We start from the raw sequence: 18,531 nt of genomic DNA, 5'->3' as shown, positions 1-18,531 counted from the left end.
GTCCAAGGCACTCTCAGAATTTTCCTCCAACACCACAGTTCCAAAGCATGATCTTCCTTCTCTCAGCCTTCCTTATGGTCCAGCTCTCGCAGCCATATGTTACTACGGGGAACACCATTGCTTTAACTATGTGGACCTTTGTTGTCAGTGTGATGTCTCTGCTCTTAACTATTTTATCGAGATTGGTCATTGCTCTTCTCCCAAGGATTAAGCGTCTTCTGATTTCCTGACTGCAGTCAGCATCTGCAGTAATCTTTGCACCTAGGAATACAAAGTCTTCCACTGCTTCTACATTTTCTCCCTCTATTTGCCAGTTATCAATCAAGCTGGTTGCCATAATCTTGGTTTTTTTGAGGTTTAGCTGCAAGCCAGCTTTTGCACTTTCTTCTTTCACCTTCGTCATAAGGCTCCTTCGCTTTCAGCCATCAAAGTGGTATCATCTGCATATCTGAGATTGTTAATGTTTCTTCCAGCAGATTTAACCCCAGCCTTGGATTCTTCAAGCCTAGCATGTCACATGATGTGTTCTGCATACAAGTTGAATAGGTTGGGTGAAAGTATACAGCCCTGCCGTACTCCTTTCCCAATCTTAAACCAGTCCGTTGTTCCATGGTCCGTTCTTACTGTTGCTACTTGGTCGTTATACAGATTCTTCAGGAGGCAGACAACATGACTTGGTATCCCCATACCACTAAGAACTTGCCACAATTTCTTATGGTCCACACAGTCAAAGGCTTTAGAATAGTCAATAAAACAGAAATAGATGTTTTTCTGAAACTCCCTGGCTTTTTCCATTATCCAGCGGATATTGGCAATTTGGTCTCTAGTTCCTCTGCCTTTTCTAAACCCAACTTGTACATCTGGCAATTCTCGCTCCATGAACTGCTGAAGTCTACCTTGCAGGATCTTGAGCATTACCTTACTGGCATGTGAAATGAGTGCCAATGTTCGATAGTTTGGACATTCTTTAGTGTTTCCCTTTTTTGATATGGGGATATAAGTTGATTTTTTCCAATCTGATGGCCATTCTTGTGTTTTCCAAATTTGCTGGCATATAGCATGCATTACCTTGACAGCATCATCTTGCAAGATTTTGAACAGTTCAGCTGGGATGCCGTCGTCTTCTGCTGCCTTGTTATTAGCAATGCTTCTTAAGGCCCACTCAACCTCACTCTTCAGGATGTCTGGCTCTAGCTCACTGACCACACTGCCAAAGCTATCCCCGATATTGTTATCCTTCCTATACAGGTCTTCTGTATATTCTTGCCACCTTTTCTTGATCTCTTCTTCTTCTGTTAGGTCCTTGCCATCTTTGTTTTTGATCATACCCATTTTGGCCTGGAATTTACCTCCAATGTTTCTAATTTTCTGGAAGAGGTCTCTTGTCCTTCCTATTCTATTGTCTTCTTCCACTTCCGTGCATTGCTTGTTTCAAAATAATTCCTTATCTCTTCTGGCTAACCTCTGGAATTTTGCATTTAATTGGGCATATCTCCCCCTATCACTGTTGCCTTTTGCTTTCCTTCTTTCTTGGGCTACTTCTAGTGTCTCAGCAGACAGCCATTTTGCCTTCTTGGTTTTCTCTTTCTTTGGGATGTATTTTGTTGCCGCCTCCTGAACAATGTTGCGAACTTCTGTCCATAGTTCTTCCGGCACCCTATCTACTAAGTCCAGTCCCTTAAATCGATTCTTCACCTCCACTGCATATTCCTTAGGAATATTAGTGAGCTCATATCTAGCTGATCTGTGGGTCTTCCCTAATCTCTTTAGTCTGATCCTAAATTGTGCAAGAAGAAGTTCGTGATCTGAACTACAGTCAGCTCCAGGTCTTGTTTTTACCGACTGTACAGATGTCCGCCATCTTTGGCTGCAAAGGATGTAGTCAATCTGATTTCGGTGTTGTCCATCTGGTGAAGTCCATGTATAAAGCCGTCTCTTAGGTTGTTGGAATAAGGGACGCGGTGGCGCTGCGGGTTAAACCGCTGAGCTGCTGATCAGAAGGTCGGCGGTTCGAAACCGCACGGCGGGGTGAGCTCCCGTTGCTCGTCCCAGCTCCTGCACACCAAGCAGTTCGAAAACATGCAAATGTGAGTAGATTAATTGGTACCGCTTCGGCGGGAAGGTAACGGCGTTCCGTGAGTCATGCCGGCCACATGACCATGGACGGGTCCTTAGGGACAACGCCGGCTCCAAGGCTTAGAAACGGAGATGAGCACCGCCCCCTAGAGTCGGACACGACTGGACTTTACGTCAAGGGAAACCTTTACCTTTACTTTAGGTTGTTGGAAGAGAGTGTTTGATATGCAGAATAAATTGTCTTGGCAAAATTCTATCAGCCTATGTCCTGCTTCGTTTTGTTCTCCCAGGCCATACTTACCTGTAATTCCAGGTGTTATTTGACTGCCCACCTTAGCATTCCAGTCTCCTGTGATGAAAATAACGTCTCTTTTAGGTGTGTTGTCCAGTAGGTGCTGCAGATCCTCATAGAACTGCTCTACTTCAGCTTCCTCAGCATTTGTGGTTGGGGCGTATATTTGGATCACTGTGATGTTAGATGGCTTGCCCTGAATTCGAATTGAGATCATTCTGTCGTTTTTTGGATTGTATCCAAGCACTGCTTTAGCCACTTTACTATTAATTATGAAGGCTACTCCATTTCTTCTGTGGTCCTCTTGTCCACAGTAGTAGATCTGGTGGTCATTTGATGTGAAGTGGCCCATTCCAGTCCATTTCAGTTCACTGATGCCCAAAATGTCTATCTTTAATCTTGACATCTCACCAATAACCACATCCAATTTGCCCTGGCTCATAGATCTTACATTCCAGGTTCCAATGGTGTGTTGATCCTTAGAACATCAGATTCGCCGTTCACCACCAGCACCGTCGGCCGCTAGCCGTCCTTTCGGCTTTGAGCTAGCTGCGTCATCACGTCTGGGGCTAGTTGAACTCATCCTCTGTTCCTCCCCAGTAGCATTTTGACCATCTTCTGACCTGGGGGTCTCATCTTCTGATGGTATACTGACATATCTCTGGTTGTACTGATCCATTTAGTTTTCACGGCAAGAATACTGGGGTGGGTTGCCATTGCCTTCCCCAGGGATCGCATTTAGTCTGACCTCTCTGTCATGACCTTCCCATCTTGGGTGGCCCTTCACGGTTTAGCTCATGGCATCATTGAGGTGCTCAAGCTCCAGCACCACGACAAGGTAGCGATCCTGTCAAAAAGGGGGCAGGGGAGTTTCTGACATTACTGTTTCACCATCCCCCCATTTCAGAACTTTCCTTCTCAGCTTCTGGTGGGGCAGACTCTATCTCTTCCCCCACAGTCCTAGAGATGTCTCCCTCCCCTTCCCCAGCTACTTCCCCTCTTCTTCAAAGAACTGTTGGAAGGCACCAAAGCTGGAACATGTAGCTAGTCATTTTGTTTTTCCTTGTAAAGGTATTGCAAATGTAAGTGTTGAATTAGGCATGGGGCGTGTATGTCATTGTCCACTCACAGGGATTGTCCTGTGGTTCGGTTGCATTTCCTTGAAGCAAATATTCCAGTCTGCCCCTCTTGTGCTGGGAGTCCAAAATACATTCAAACTTAAATTCTTCCTCTCTGTCATACTGAGATGAGTGAATAGTAGAATGGAGTTGTGTGCAAGGGGCAAGAGAACAATCCAAAAGCAGATGTATGGTTGAGTGAGTATGGGGTGAGAATACAGACATAGGTGGAATAAACCTAGAATCTTTGTTAAAAACATCATGGTTCCTTTTGGCTGGAAGAGGTTTCTGGGAAAAAAAAGCTGCCTCCAAACTCTGGAGCAAGTTGTAACAGCACAGCTCCCAAGGCAAAATTAGGAACATCAACCTATACAACTTTCATCCAGAAGTGGATGATTAGCTGAGAAATTAATGCCAACTTGAGTAATATAAAGACTTGCTAGGCCTTGGAATTCTACTTCAAGAGTATCTCTTTTTTGGCAAGGCATGTCAGCAGTACAATTAGTATAGGAAAATTAGCCACAGATTTATACATCTCCTCCAAACAGAATACAGTATACTTCATTTGGATACCTCTTTTCAAGGAAATACAGTAATCCAAATAATCAAGACAGCAGATCAAAGTCACATTTCTCAAGATTAGCATAGAGAAGGGTTTCCCAAACTTGGGGAGGTGCAGACAGAGCCAGGTGAGGTGTGAAGAACCTTTTAGTTACAGTATACATTGTTAAAATAAATCCACCTTTCCCAAAGTTTCATTGCAGTGTTTTCATTGTTCATTTGTGTTCATTGTGGTGTTTGGATTTTTAGGGGAGGTGTGTACATTAAGATTACACTAAAGGGAGGTGTGATGGCAAAAAGTTTAGGAACCCCTGGTGTAGAGGTTGCTTTAATGAAGGAACTGAAGGATTGCCTAAACTTGTTCAGTGTGGAGAGTAGGATCCTCTATGAAACCCAATTGTCCCTACAAGGATCAAAAGCTCATGAAAAAATATGATTTATAAATTTAATGAAGACTGACAAACTAATCCAAACAGCATTACTTCAAACTTCCCATGACAAGTACAAAAGGCGTCTAATATTCAGGCCTCCCTTTGAGGCAAATCTGATTATAAACTGCCGTGAGAACAAATTTGGGGATAATGTGGGCCTTCTGCAGCCATCAGCAAGAGGTGATGGGAAGAAGGTAACAATCCTTCATGGTTACAGAATTCAGGAGCCGGCACTGTGATTGTGACCTACAGTACTATACACATAAGGAGCCATTCTTTTTCTTAATAAAAGAGGTAGGAGCATCGTCAAGGGAAAAGCATGGACAAAGAAAGCCTTTTTAAGATTATAATTGATAAACTTTGGGGCAAGCCAGCTCTGTCTTCGACATTGCCTAGTGGTGTTTGTGGGGTGAATCTGAGTTCTGGGGTGAGACTGATAGTACAGCATCATGGGGAAGACAAAGGCTGTGCTTTCCCTTTAACAAATGCATCAATATAGTCCACATATTGATAGACAAGATAAGGGGGAATTCCTGCTGTTTGTGTAATGATTCTGTCTGGCCCAAGAATCAGGATTTCCTCCTTGCCAGCTTCAGCTGTTGCAGGTATACACTATCCTGATGGACACCTGGGTTGGGGGAGGGGAGCAAAGCTATTTCTTTATATGGCTGCCCAACTCAACCAAGGTTACTCTGGGTGGCTTAAAAAAAAAAGGCAACAAAACCTAATGAAAAGAATACAAAACCACAATACACACACCTGCAAACAATAATGAAGAAATAAAACAGTGATCCAAACAGCAATAACACCCTCATCCATTTGAGACTCCAGCACATCATGACCCAGCTATGTATTCTGCTAGTTTGTTTATGTTTGTTATGGAGGTGGTTTTCCCTGGGTGTTGTCTGTACTTGTTTGTTTTGTTTGTGTATGTGTATGTCAGTGATTTCCTTGTGTGAAGTTTTTATGAACTTCACTAGTGCTGTTTTCTGAGAAATACACATTATTGTATTGTGTGAAATGAAATGGGATTGAAGGGTTTCAGGCTGAGACCTCTCCTTCCTCCCTCCCTCCTTTCCTTCCTTTTTTCTTTCTCTTCACTTTGTAGACCACCTACTTCTACACCTACACCTACTTACAAAAGATCCAAACTCTGAGTTTCTTCAGTTTGCTTCTGGGAAATAGGGCATGGGTTTTAAAAACTGCTGTTACATTTTGAAATTTAGATTCCATATCTGCTTTGCATTTAGCTTCTTGGATATACATTTTCTTTGAGCCCGATGGATGCTTTGTGATTGGTGACACCACCCACAACAAAGTGCCTACAATGAACTGCCTAAATCCTAGATGTGTTCACTAGCCCCAAAAGATTGAGGAGCCACATTCTAAGTCATTCTGTATTTTAAATGCTCACTAATACATAAGGACATCATTCCACGCCACACAATTCATTCCAGCAAAGCAAGTTGGCCTAGTTCTCCCTTGTAAATGGGAAACTTGCCCTATAATGCATCTGTATCTCCTGCCACATGAAAAGTTCATGACAAGATGTGGAGATCTCCCATTCGTAAATCACTTGGATAAACTGCATCAGCTATCATGGAAAGCGTTTAGCTGGTTCAGGGTTCCTTCTGCAAGATGCGTAACACAAATGAACATTATGGTTGTAATGGTTAGGAACATTTGGACCAATTCAGGACTGTCTGCAACACACATAAAACATGGGCAGGGTTTTGGTCACAAAGTTATTATCTTGACTTTTTTGATACTCCCCTGCAGATGCCCCTGTACCAGTATATCATTGCACACATAGCGATATTGTATGATAAATTCCTGATGAAATTAATCATAAGCAGGACTTTATGTTGCATTTTTTTCCCTGCCATTTGCTGACATGAAAGTCTGGTTTTTCTAGTTTAACAAGCTTGTGTGAAAAAGCAAAACTAAACAAAAAAACCCTCTTGATGAAATCTTATTAATAGATTAATAAACACAGGGAAGAAACCAAATCAGTAATCCACTTTCACATTCTTATTCATATTATGGTAATTTCTAATAGTTTTATCAATTGCTTTGCACAAGTTTTGATAGTTCCTACAGATATGGTAATTATATTGAAGTCCCACCTTGGGCATGAAAGCCAGCTGGGTGACCTTGGGCCAGTCACTCTCAGTCCAACTCACCTCACAGGGTGGTGGTTGTGGGGAAAATAGGAGGAGAATGGAGTATTAGGTATGTTTGCCGCCTTGGGTTATTTATAAAAAAATAATAAAGGAAGGAAAGGAAGGAAGGAAGGAAGGAAGGAAGGAAGGAAGGAAGGAAGGAAGGAAGGAAGGAAGGAAAGGGAAAAATATTTTAGCCATTGTGATACAATAGCTGACATCTCTGAAGAATTTAGCAGACATTCACTGAGATGGCAATTTTATGGGAACAAATCAGTGTTTACAGTACAGTAAACACTGCAGTTGCAGACTAATTGTTTTCCCTTTCCTTTTTTTTAAAGTTAAAAGAAGAATTATGCCTATTTTGAGGTGGCACTGTAGACAGTAATCTGAGGAGCACATTTTCACACAAGATCCTCTAGTAGTAGCTTTATTATTTATAATCATAAGCCACTGCAAGTAAGTAAGTAATATTTTTAAGAACAATATAACAATATTTTAGAAATCCTTCCTAACAAGCAAGATAGACACTTTATCCTTCTTCCGTCTTGTAAATAATTTTTCATTGTGTATTTATGATGTTTATGGTACATTCATTCCCCTTTTCGGGAGAGATGGGCGGTGATAGACATTTGAAATATAAATAAATAAATATAAATAAATAAATTTCCTGGGTTCCACATAAATGATGCAATGGATTGTGTGTGTGTTTTCATGGCACTTTAAAGACTGACAGCATTGCAACAGCCGACCATGGTTGCTTGCATGGAGTCCACTTCAACAGATGCCTTGAGCAGAATGCTGCAGGAGTCCCATTGTGCTTCCTCTGAATCTCTGGAGGGGAAGTTGTGTAGAGATTTTCTATCAGCTGATACATGAATCCACACCTGAACAGCCTTTTAGGGTGCCAACATGCTGATGCTACAATGTCAGAGAGTTACACAACTTCCTATAACGGGTCCCCAAACTCTTTGGCTCATCGACCCCTTCATGAAGTGAAGGGTTCACTTCAGACCCCTTCAGATTGTTCATTGACCCCCAAACATTTATTCTATGAAAATAATTTAATAAATACTACTTAATAACAATAATAGAGACAACTCAAGACTGCTCTTGCTGGCAGCTGACCAGCCAATCCTGGGTAACACTCTCACTGCTAGCCACCTCCCTTCAGGACTAGGGACTGGCGTGGAGCTTTACAGAGACCCCAAAAGATTAACTGACCCCAATCGACCTTTCAACGTTTATCGGCCACCTATTGACCCCCGCCCCCTTTTTGACCCCCAGCCCTTTATCGACTTCCTGGGTAGATACTGACCACTTTGGGGAACCCTGTCCTATAGCCTGTCACTACTTCCCCCCTTTATCCTTCTTAGGGATAGGGATGGTGGGACCCCGCCAGACAGCCGCCTGAACTTGCGGCATTTGCCTTCAACCTTCTCCTGCGCCGCCTCCACTCAGGCAAAACAGGAAGCCCTTTTCTCCCCTCCCTCTCTCCCTTTACGCCAAGGCATTCGCGAGAGCGGCCCCGCCCCGCCTTCTTCCTGCAGGAGAAGCAGCCAAGCGAATCGATCCTCCTTTGCTGGTTTAGCCAAAGGGCGACCGACTTCGCCACCCGTCCTCCGCGGAAGGCGAGCGGGCGGGAGGCGCCGGTCACGTGCCCTGCCTTTGCTGGCGTCACGCGTCTCTGCGGCGCGCGGGGCGGGCGTGGCGAAGCGCTCACCCCCGGCCGGTCCGGGGTCTCCTGTCAGTTTAGGCCGCTGCGTGACGCTTTTGCGCTCAAATCCGCCTGATTGCAACATGCACGTGAGGAGCAGCGATGCCACCGCCATGAAGCCCGCGCGGGTGGGTGAGTTGGCGGGGATCGGTCAGGAGTAGCTCAGGTGAGGAGCTGGCGGAAGGAGAAGAAAAGGCGGCCGGCGGGCGAAATGGAGATAGGGAGGTGGGGAAGCGGCGGCAGGCCAGGCTACTCCGCAGGTGCTCACGGCTGATCTCGGGCAAAGGCAGGGTGAGGAGTATAAGGGCGTTTCAGATTAACCAATCCCAGACTCTGTATGTATATTGACCCCCAAATAGGATTGCATCCTGCCTTTTATGGGTTTTTTTTGCTGGCCTGAGCTGCTTTTCCTAGGTAGGAAAACGATATAGCAAAAATGGGATGAACCTTATTTGAAAGGCAAGCAGCGAGGTTAACAATGCGGCCCTCGAAACACCTACTCAGTTCCATAGTAAGCTAATTCTGTAGAACTCGGGACACAAATCCTATGATCGCCCAAAATGGCATCCCCAAATTTGTAGGGACCAAATCAAATGCATTTGTATTCAGTTGCAAAGTGCCTCATAAATTAGGCCAAAATATGTGTGTACTGTATGTGCATAAAGTGTATAGGATTTCAGACTTACAGTCATCATCCATTAAACCATAGGCATTTTTAAAGATCTTTTTCCTATGTACAACTAGTAATTTGTTATACATTTACTATGCTAAATTATAACTTCTTGGATTGCAGAGGATTTAAAAGGATAGAATATTCATCCCTCTGAGTTTGGAGCAGAGATTTCTGCTTTCATTTGCACTATAGGGCCTATTATATTTAACAAATCAGATGCTGTATAACAAAAACATGATGGCAGTATTGGCTGTAAAAGAAATTGCACATTTATATCACAATAGAACCTTTATTAGACCAACTCCAAAGTTGAAAAATATGCAGGATCTCAAAATTTGGACAGCTTTTATGACTGATGTATGGGCTAAATAAAAGTGTAGTTCTAACATGGATCTTGAAATATTAGGGTTTTTATTTGGGGGGGGCAGGATAGTTGTACAATATAGTACTTATAATTTAGCTATGTGAAGCTTTAATATCTCATTGGCAAATCATGTACATCATCTTTACAATACTGAGATAATGTTACTGATTTACTTTGTAGAATTGAAATGACTGAAAATATTTGTGAAATTCCTTGAATACCCACAAAGGTCTTTATGAAAATATTATGTTTGGCTTATATTTGAAATATAGGGTGTGTACAGTTTAAGTAAATAATAACAGATAAGTATCAAATGTCAGTATATGTAACCGTTTACTTTTAGTTAGATATGAAATTTGCATCAAGAAGATGGGCAAATTCCAAAAGCATGTTGCAAAACATAATGATGAAATCGGAAAAAGTAACAGGTGTTCTTCTACTTGTTTCTCATAGGCTTATTTATTTATTTTTATTTATTTATCAAACTTTATCACTGCCTATCTCCCCCACCTGGGAGAGATTATCTCTTATACTTGAGAAAGGATGTATAGCAGGAGGCCAATATCGTTATGATGGAATACAGCTAATGGATGGAAATAGCAAGGAAACAGCCTCTAGCTAAATGTTAAATAATAGAAATTTCACTACAGGCTTTACTGCTGAGGCTAGATGGGCCTTATGTTAATGGTGTAATTGGAATATTCCTGTACTATTGAATTATATAGCATTCAAAATCCCTTCAAATTCTGAAAATTAGTTATTTGGGGGCGGGTATTATGACTGTACTCTCATGAAAAATCTCTTATCATGCTCAAGAAAACAGTTACAGGAAGTTTACCATAGTGGGTGTAGAGAAGCTGACAGAATATTTTGTGAATGCAGATCATGGATTGAGGAACTTCAGACAAAGGCTAAAGAGTAAATTAAATGCTCTTTTACTAAACCAGTCATGAGCACCAGTATGACAGTAGAATTAATTTTCTATGTGTCTTTGCTGCCATCTTCTCGCCATCTGAATTTTTGCAGCCAAATCAGGTAGCCCTAATAAAACAAGACTGTTGATTCCTTTTAGGCAGTTCGAAGACCTGATCCAGAATGCTACTTATACAGAGAAAATCTTGCTTTGTACCATATAGGAAAGGTAATTATCTCATTTGCACTCTGATGTCTCCCTTATAATAAGTTTGCACCCCCATGTAGGCTATTGTTATCACATTTTTTTCCAAATAATTTTTATCAAGATTACAATTAAAAAAGTAAAAACTAATACAAACTAGAAAAAATAGAAAATGCAGAAAAAGGGGGGGGAAGTAACTTCCCCCATCATCACAAGTACGAATAATTTTGATAATTTATCACCATCTCTTTGGCTATTATCACATCTAGAAGGGTGATGCTGCCTGAGAAGCAAATAGAGCTTGGATAAACATGCAAACTGGCTCCTAATGAATGTGTGCCCCTGGTGGGGGGTTAGTGAAGGAAGTTTTAATATTCTCCTGTACTTATTAGCGTGTAAGGATCTTAGTGGAGTCTCCACTGTCCTCTATGTATTTGACATGAATGCAGTCCAAATTATGCTGAACAGGCAGGCATTTTATCTGAATTTGGCTACATATAGGTGGGTCCATTTTCCTCCCTCTCTACTGATTTTTTTTTTAATCCCGTCTTTATTATTTTTATAACTAACTCAAAGCGGAGAACATACCTAATACCTCTTCCTCCTCCTATTTTCCCCACAACAACAACCCTGTGAGGTGAATTGGGCAATTTGATACTTTTTTTGTGCATTTAGTTGGTAGAATGTAATAGCTGGAACTAGCATCTAACCTTTTACATGTATTTGATATCTATACTGCCTTACTGGGGTAGAACAGTAAAATCTTGAACGTAAAAAAGTAAATGAAAGCAGCATTAAAAGTGGAAAATCAAGAGCAACCAACCAATTCCTATATCCTATAGCAGCCTTTCTCAACCTTTTGACCTGGAGGAACCCTTGAAATATTTTTCCGGCCTTGAGGAACCCCTGCACATTCAGGCTCAAATATAGGCCAGATGTTACAAAATTATTATATTTGTTTCATGTGTAGGCCTGTATATATTCATTAACAGTGTTCTTAAACTCAAAGAATGAAACTTACCACTTTAATGTGGAGTTGCCTGAATTTGAAATAATTTTTAAAATAAATTATGATCTCTCAGAGAACCCCTGGTGACCTCTTGTGGAGCCCTAGGGTTCCACAGAACCCTGGTTGAGAAACCCTGTCCTGTAGGAATATACTGTGGTAGAAATGTCTTTGAGCTTCTGTGGAGTGCCTTCCAAAGTGCAGAATTAAGAGAAAGGATTAATAGAATAGACAGCATTGTATTCTGAAACTTCAATTCATTCCCATCCTTCCTGTTAAGAGTAATATATGGAGCTAAAGGATAAATTTTCCTTCTTTTCTAAAAATACAGTCTTGTATTTTTCTAGCTTCCAATTCTGTATTTATTTGCAGTAAAAATATTCCTGTTCCTCAGTTGTCCTTTTATTTTTCCTAAATTAGCTTCTTCTAGAGATAAATTGAGTTAGGATAAAACTTCAGTGTTTTGTTTTCTTTTTGAGTTGGAAATCGGAGATGAGAGAGAAAGCTGTCAGGGCAATTCCAAGCAGAATTTGGAGGTAAAAGCATTTAAAGAAAATAAGTAACACATAGATTAAAAAAACGTAAGAGGAAAATTAAAAATGATTGCTACTAGCCTGCTTATGCTTAAACAGGAATGTGGCTGGAAAGGCAAGTTTAAAGGTAGATCAGTAGCAGACTTATGCAACAAATGTTAATTGCTTAATAGAGAAAATAAAGGTAATTAAACAAAAAAAAATAGGTTGGAATGCTCTGCACTTCAGATTACTGTACAATCCTGTACAGTACAATTACTGTACAATTTTCTTTGCCAGATATAAATACTTCGTTACCATGACAGTTTTATTTATTGATAGTGCAGATGATAAAGCTATTCAGATAACGCAGAGGAAGACAAAACAATCTTTGTCTGGCAGTGGGAAAAAATGAACGTAGGCTCCAGTTGAACTCCTTAAGAGGCCACATTAGAAAGAGTCCTAATTCTAATGTCATGCCTCAGTAGAAGAAAATGGAGAATACAAGGAAAGCTGAGATTCCTTCAGATACCCAGGTTGGGTAAGGTTTTAAAAGGGGGATAGAATTTCAAATTGGTCTCAGAAATAAACTTCAGTGAACTTACTCTATCAGGTATTATATGTTCTCAGGGATATTACTTAACCAGCTACATTCTGTATTTAACTGTAGTTTCCCAATTATCCTACACTGAAACAGTCCTGTTTTTTTGCAATATGCAGACCAAGTATCTAAAAGCTTGTTAATTTTCATAATAATGCAGCTTATCACTAACTGGCTTCACAATTGCAGAAGGTTCTGTTGCAGTAGGAATACTTCCCTACTCAGAACACTAAAAATATCAGTGTTTCTCTTCATGACTGGGCCAGAAGAGAAAGTAGCTAAAGTACTTTTTACCACAGTGTAGTTTTATGATAAAGCTCACCAAATGAGTTAGATAGCTACAGAAATATTTAATGAAATGTAAGTACCCATTATTTTAACACCAGTGTTAAATGTGTTGATGTTAAATGTGTTAATGGTTAAGGCACTGGGCTAGAAACCAGGAGACCATGAGTTCTAGTCCCCCCTTGGGCATGAAGCCAGCTGGGTGACCTTGGGCCAGTCACTCTCTCACAGCCTTAGGAAGGAGGCAAGGGCAAATCACTTCTGAAAAGGCTTGCCAAGAAAACTGTAGGGACTTGTCCAGGCAGTCTCCAAGAATCAGACACGATTGAAAGGATTAAAAAAAAATATTTTGAATATCTGAAAAGACTTTGGAGCAGTTCCTTAGACAACTTGGCCTTCATTAATATTAATAAGATTCTATTGCAAAGCTGAAAGATGAGATGCTAGAAAGTAAGTTGAAGGTAACGTGTCAGTTGATACTGAGGCTCTGGAATTGGCTGGAATGCAATATAATAAAAATGTTATCACACAATCCTACATATATTACATAAATCTTGTATTTATATTCCAAATGTTTTTGGCCTTCTGGTTTATAGTGTGCTTTAATATATAATGGGAAATAAAAACACATTGCTAGTGTAGAATATAATTATAAATAATTAAAAATACATGCATCATATCATTGAGGACCACCAGAATCTGGCATAGGATAAGACTGTTTTGCTCAGATGGCTGCTGGTTTAAATGAAAGAGGAATAAAGGTAAAACACATGAATCATCACTATGTAGTCCCTTGCAGTTCAGTCTCAACATGGGAGTGTGTGTATCTCCTATAGTCATTTATGTTTTTGCTATCAGTAAGGTAGCCCTAAAGTCATTAAGGCAGCAACAGTAATAATAATGTACTATATTAAACTTGAATGCTGCCTGAAACTCAATGACTCTGGGTGGCTCACAGCAATCAAAAAAAGTAATAGGCAGATTTTTACCCAGTTGACGTGCTGCATTATATTTGTGGGATAGGGAGGGGAGATGTGGCAGCATGCGGGCCTCAGTAAAATGGTTAATTGCTACTAATCTAATTGCTAAACAATGAGTAGAAAACTCAGTGGTGGTAGTCGAGTCTGCCCCTCCCCACATTAGTAATCCAGACAGTAGGTGTCTTAGTAGTAGGAGCATTAATCTGCAGCTAAGGGCTTTCCATTAATTCTCTTTTGACCATGGTGGTTGGAATTCATGATGTCTGTCATGAGTACTGATGGTGAGCAGGAGGGGGCCCCTATCCAGGGGGGAAAACGCATGTGTGGTACTGAGGAATTAAGCAGCCATTCAAAGAGACACAGAACAGACCCGCCTTAACTTTTGGGGTTTATCTGTCTGGGTTTTTCCCACGCTTCCTCAGTTTGTTAGGATTCTGTTTAATATAGCAGTAATAAACACTAGAGACCTACTCCTCGTCTCAGCGTGATTTCTGACTGTTAGGACATCAATCCTAACAAACTGCAGAAGCATGGGAAAAACCCAGACAGATAAACCCCAAAAGTTAAGGCGGGTCTGATCTGTGTCTCTTTGAATGGCTGCTTAATTCCTCAGTACTACGCATGCATTTTCCCCCCTGGATAGAGGCCCCCTCCTGCTCGCCATCAGTACTCATGACAATGTCTTTATCCTTCTTTCTTTCTGAAAGTGATCTTTCTTAAAAAAAGAAACAAAGATAGGTATTTTCTCAAGGTTAGGAAAGGAAAACCACAAAAAATCAAACTGAGAACCAAAGTGGACTTGAAGCAATTTATCTATTTGTTTAGCTGAGTGAAGTTCAGGAAGATAGCAAAAAAGAGAAAAAAGCAACGTCTGCATAGTTTTCTCCCTTTAAAGGCTGTGTGTGATACCTCTTTCTCCATTGGATTGACTTATTTCCCCCCACCTTTATATTGGGTAATAAGTATTGATGGTCTGGTTTGGTATAGTGGGGTTAAGGTACCAGGCTAGAAACCAGGAGACCATGAGTTCTAGTCCTACCTTGGGCACAAAGCCAGCTGGGTAACCTTGGGCCAGTCAGTCTCCCTTAGCCTTAGGAAGGGGGCAAACCACTTCTGAAATCTTGCCAAAAGTTATTTTTATTTTTTAATGAAATAAATTCATTATGCAAGGGAACAGGGGAGCAGTTGCTGGAGTAAGGAATATTGTAAAATGCTGATCTGAATTAATATGTAGCGTACTCTCTAAAGATTAATTCCATTGAGAAGACACTGGACACACAGAAATGGTGTGTCCATTGGGAAACAGTGTAGTATCAATTGGTTGGCTGAGATCCTGGAAATTAAACATTTTCAAATCTTTTATAATATATTCCCTGGAAATATTTTATGGTAATGTATATTATTGCAAGGAAAGCAAGAGTTAAAAACATACTCTCAGTATTTTTGAAGTAGGACGTTCTCTGAAATTCAGCACTCAGAGTACTAGAGACCTTTCAGAAAACAAATGACGAGGCGGGTTAAAGCTCTTGTTATGTGGTTATTTTTCTACCTAAAGTGAAGTCAAGTGGCTTCTGGCTTTGTTCAATCACCTTTACTTCTTGTAGGAGAAGAGAATACCTATTTGAGGACACAACAAGCAGCATGATGGATTCAGAAGACCTTTTTCTTAACAAGTCAACGGCAGATCAAACTGGTAATCGCATTGTAAAAGTTAACTCAGGCAAACATTATTTCTGTGGCTGTTGTTCAGCCATTACAAACGTTGCAGTAACTTTCCCGATCCAGAAAGTCCTCTTTCGGCAACAGCTGTATGGGGTACGAACCAGAGACGCAATATGTCAACTACAGAAAGATGGGATCAGAAATTTGTACCGAGGTATCCTTCCTCCACTGATGCAGAAGAGCACAACCCTGGCATTAATGTTTGGCCTATATGAGGACTTGTCTTCCGTGCTCCTGAGACACATAAGTGCGCCTGAAATCTTGGCCCGGAGCTTAGCAGCTGTGCTCGCTGGGACCACAGAAGCTGTCCTGACCCCTTTTGAGCGCGTGCAGACACTTCTGCAGGACTACAAACATCATGACAAATTTACAAACACTTATCAAGCATTCAGAGTTCTTCGAGAGCATGGGGCCAGGGAATATTATCGGGGCTTGGTGCCAATCCTGCTTAGGAATGGTCCTAGCAACGTTCTTTTTTTTGGCCTGCGAGGACCTATCAAGCAATGCCTGCCAGAAGCAACAACTTACAGTACTCATCTGATCAATGATTTTATATGTGGAGGGGTACTGGGTGCTATGTTGGGATTTCTGTTTTTCCCAGTGAATGTTGTAAAAGCCCGCATGCAGTCACAAATTGGTGGGGAATTCCAGTCTTTTTCCACAGTCTTTATGAAGATTTGGCTGGAGCGTGACAGAAAACTGACACATCTCTTCCGAGGGGCCCATTTAAATTATCACCGGTCCCTGATTTCCTGGGGAATAATTAATGCAACCTATGAATTCTTGCTTAAATTGCTATAATTGGTTATGAATTTTCTCTCTCTGGTCGAGCGTCAGACAGTCCTGAGCTGTTTCCAGGAACTAAGCAAACACTCGCAAGTATCTCTGACTCCATAACATTTGAGAAACTAAATTGCCAACAAATAGTGGTTTCAGTTGCTATGGATGTCAGTTATTTAAACAGTGCCTAACTAGTTCAAAATATAATTGTATTCACTCTTGTTCTTGGCCTTCCCATCTATGGGTGTGGCAGCTGTATGGCTAAAACAATTAACTGAGAAGTTTCCTGAAATATAAGAAGCTAGCAGGTTGATTCACTCAAAGCATATAATAAAGTAAATTTCATGCTGGCCTATGAAAGTTTGCTCCAGATCACCTTCAGCTTTATCAACACTCCTGGTGATCCAAAGAATGCACTTCGTAGAAAATAACAAAGCAAAAAAAAAAAACACCTGATATTTAGTTTGTGGCTTGACCATTTGCAACAAATGGTAGCATTTTTGTAATAAGTGGACCTTGAGTTTCCATGAAGCTTCATGTCCCCCCTCTTGTTTTTTATTATGATGAATGTTGTTATACTTTGAAAAGAGAGTGCCAAATGTAGAAGAAAAAACTCTTGCTCTAAAACAGATTCTAAGTCATTTTGGAACACTGTTGATGTAAATGACATCTTAGCAAAATTAGTATTAAATTTTACAAATTGGTGGATGTATCGCAACTACTAAATAGTGGTTGTCGACTGTGGAGGAAAGAGTGAGAAAAGCACTGCTGTCTGAGAAGCTTTATTCTTCATTTTGCACTGTCACTGCATTTTTCAGTGTCAATTGGTGTTTAAGCTGTTAATTTTGGTGAAATGGATACTCTAAACCAGTGTTTCTTTTAAACCCCCCCCCCCTTTTCAGGTTTAGAAATTATGCTACAAATCATAACTGGTGCAAACCAAAAGTAAAAATCCCAGTTACTTCTTAGTGGTATATAATAAACTGACTGAATGAGTTTACATCAATCTAGGATCTAGTGATGCAGAATTTTAGTGTACCAAAGTAAAATGTTTATTGCCATTTTCAGGGTATTCACTCTGTTGAAAAAGAAATCACAGAGCTATTTCTCACACCACTCAGGAGTGTTTATATTGAGGGCATGTGAGTTTGCATCAGGCTCATTTGCCCTTTGCTTTTCCTGGAATCTTTTATTGTAGATTCATCTCCATACAAGAAAGTCTGGCATAGGAGATTCATCCACTTTTAACAACTGACAAATTTGTCTAAATCCCTTCTTTATGTATAGCCTATCCACTCCCAGTCTATGAACTCGCCTCATAATGTGATGTGAAGGACCATGCCTATATTAAAAAAGAAGGAAAAGTCTCTGCAAATATTATACAGGGCTGATTTTCTGTGAACTTTAAATCATGCCAACAAACATTTATGTATTTGAAATAGTAAGCAACAGGTCAGCAAGGGGAAATTCAGTCAAAATAATCATTTGAGGTGGGAGATTTTGTGCAAATAGTTAATATTTCCTATTTATGATTTATAGGAAAGCTCTCCCAAACTCAGTTGATTATTCTCCAAGTGTTAGAATTATTTTCTTAGAAGTTAGATAACAGGTTTGAGATGGTAGGATTTTTAGTTTATCTTGCCTATTGTCCCTCCTCTACAAGAGTGCCCCAAATCAACAATTAATTCATCTTCTAGATTTCTTGATGCTTAGGATACTTAGCTTCACAGTTGGATTGCCAAGCACAAAATGAAAGAATGCTTACTATTTTGAATGTTGTAATTATATACATATAAACAAAATGTCTGTTGAATGTTTAACTGGTAAAATATAATTCTGCCAGAGGGTGTGGGGGTTGTTTTTTTGTTTTTGGTAACTTCCTTTGGTGGAATAAACACAAGTAAATCCAGTTTCCTGAAATGAATGTTCTGTAATGGTTTTTGTTTTTCCCTGGCCATAAAGCTGAAAATATTTGTAGGCATGTCGTATGCATTTCCTGCCCACTTTGTACGGCTGGGGTCTTGGTCCTGTCTTCCCACCCAGCCCAGCAGAACAATCCTTAGTGGAATTGCAAGGAACAAAAGCAGTTTTTTTTTAATTAGAATCAATGGGGGAAGAAGATTTAATTACCCCC

General features: G+C 40.4%; 1 protein-coding gene across 5 annotated transcripts; it reads left to right on the top strand.

The window, feature by feature from the left end:
* Positions 1-8,326: 8,326 nt before the first annotated feature.
* On the top strand, positions 8,327-18,307 carry SLC25A51 (solute carrier family 25 member 51). Of its 5 annotated transcripts, none has more exons than XM_063294829.1 (3): positions 8,327-8,485; positions 10,471-10,535; positions 15,500-18,307. In XM_063294829.1, exon 3 carries the CDS (start codon positions 15,537-15,539, stop codon positions 16,416-16,418), a length of 882 nt encoding a protein of 293 aa, XP_063150899.1. In that variant the 5' UTR covers positions 8,327-8,485; positions 10,471-10,535; positions 15,500-15,536; the 3' UTR covers positions 16,419-18,307. The 5 variants fall into 5 exon arrangements, with proteins under 5 accessions (XP_063150899.1, XP_063150897.1, XP_063150896.1 ...); XM_063294827.1 differs by having other exon boundaries at positions 10,467-10,535; XM_063294830.1 differs by lacking the exon at positions 8,327-8,485 and adding an exon at positions 8,494-8,523 and having other exon boundaries at positions 10,467-10,535.
* The last annotated feature ends 224 nt before the right edge of the window (positions 18,308-18,531 follow it).

Source organism: Candoia aspera, chromosome 2 (assembly GCF_035149785.1).
Source record: "Candoia aspera isolate rCanAsp1 chromosome 2, rCanAsp1.hap2, whole genome shotgun sequence".
Taxonomy (NCBI): Eukaryota; Metazoa; Chordata; class Lepidosauria; order Squamata; family Boidae; genus Candoia; species Candoia aspera.
Note: the sequence above shows the minus strand (reverse complement) of the source record. Positions and strands in the feature narration are given on the sequence as shown.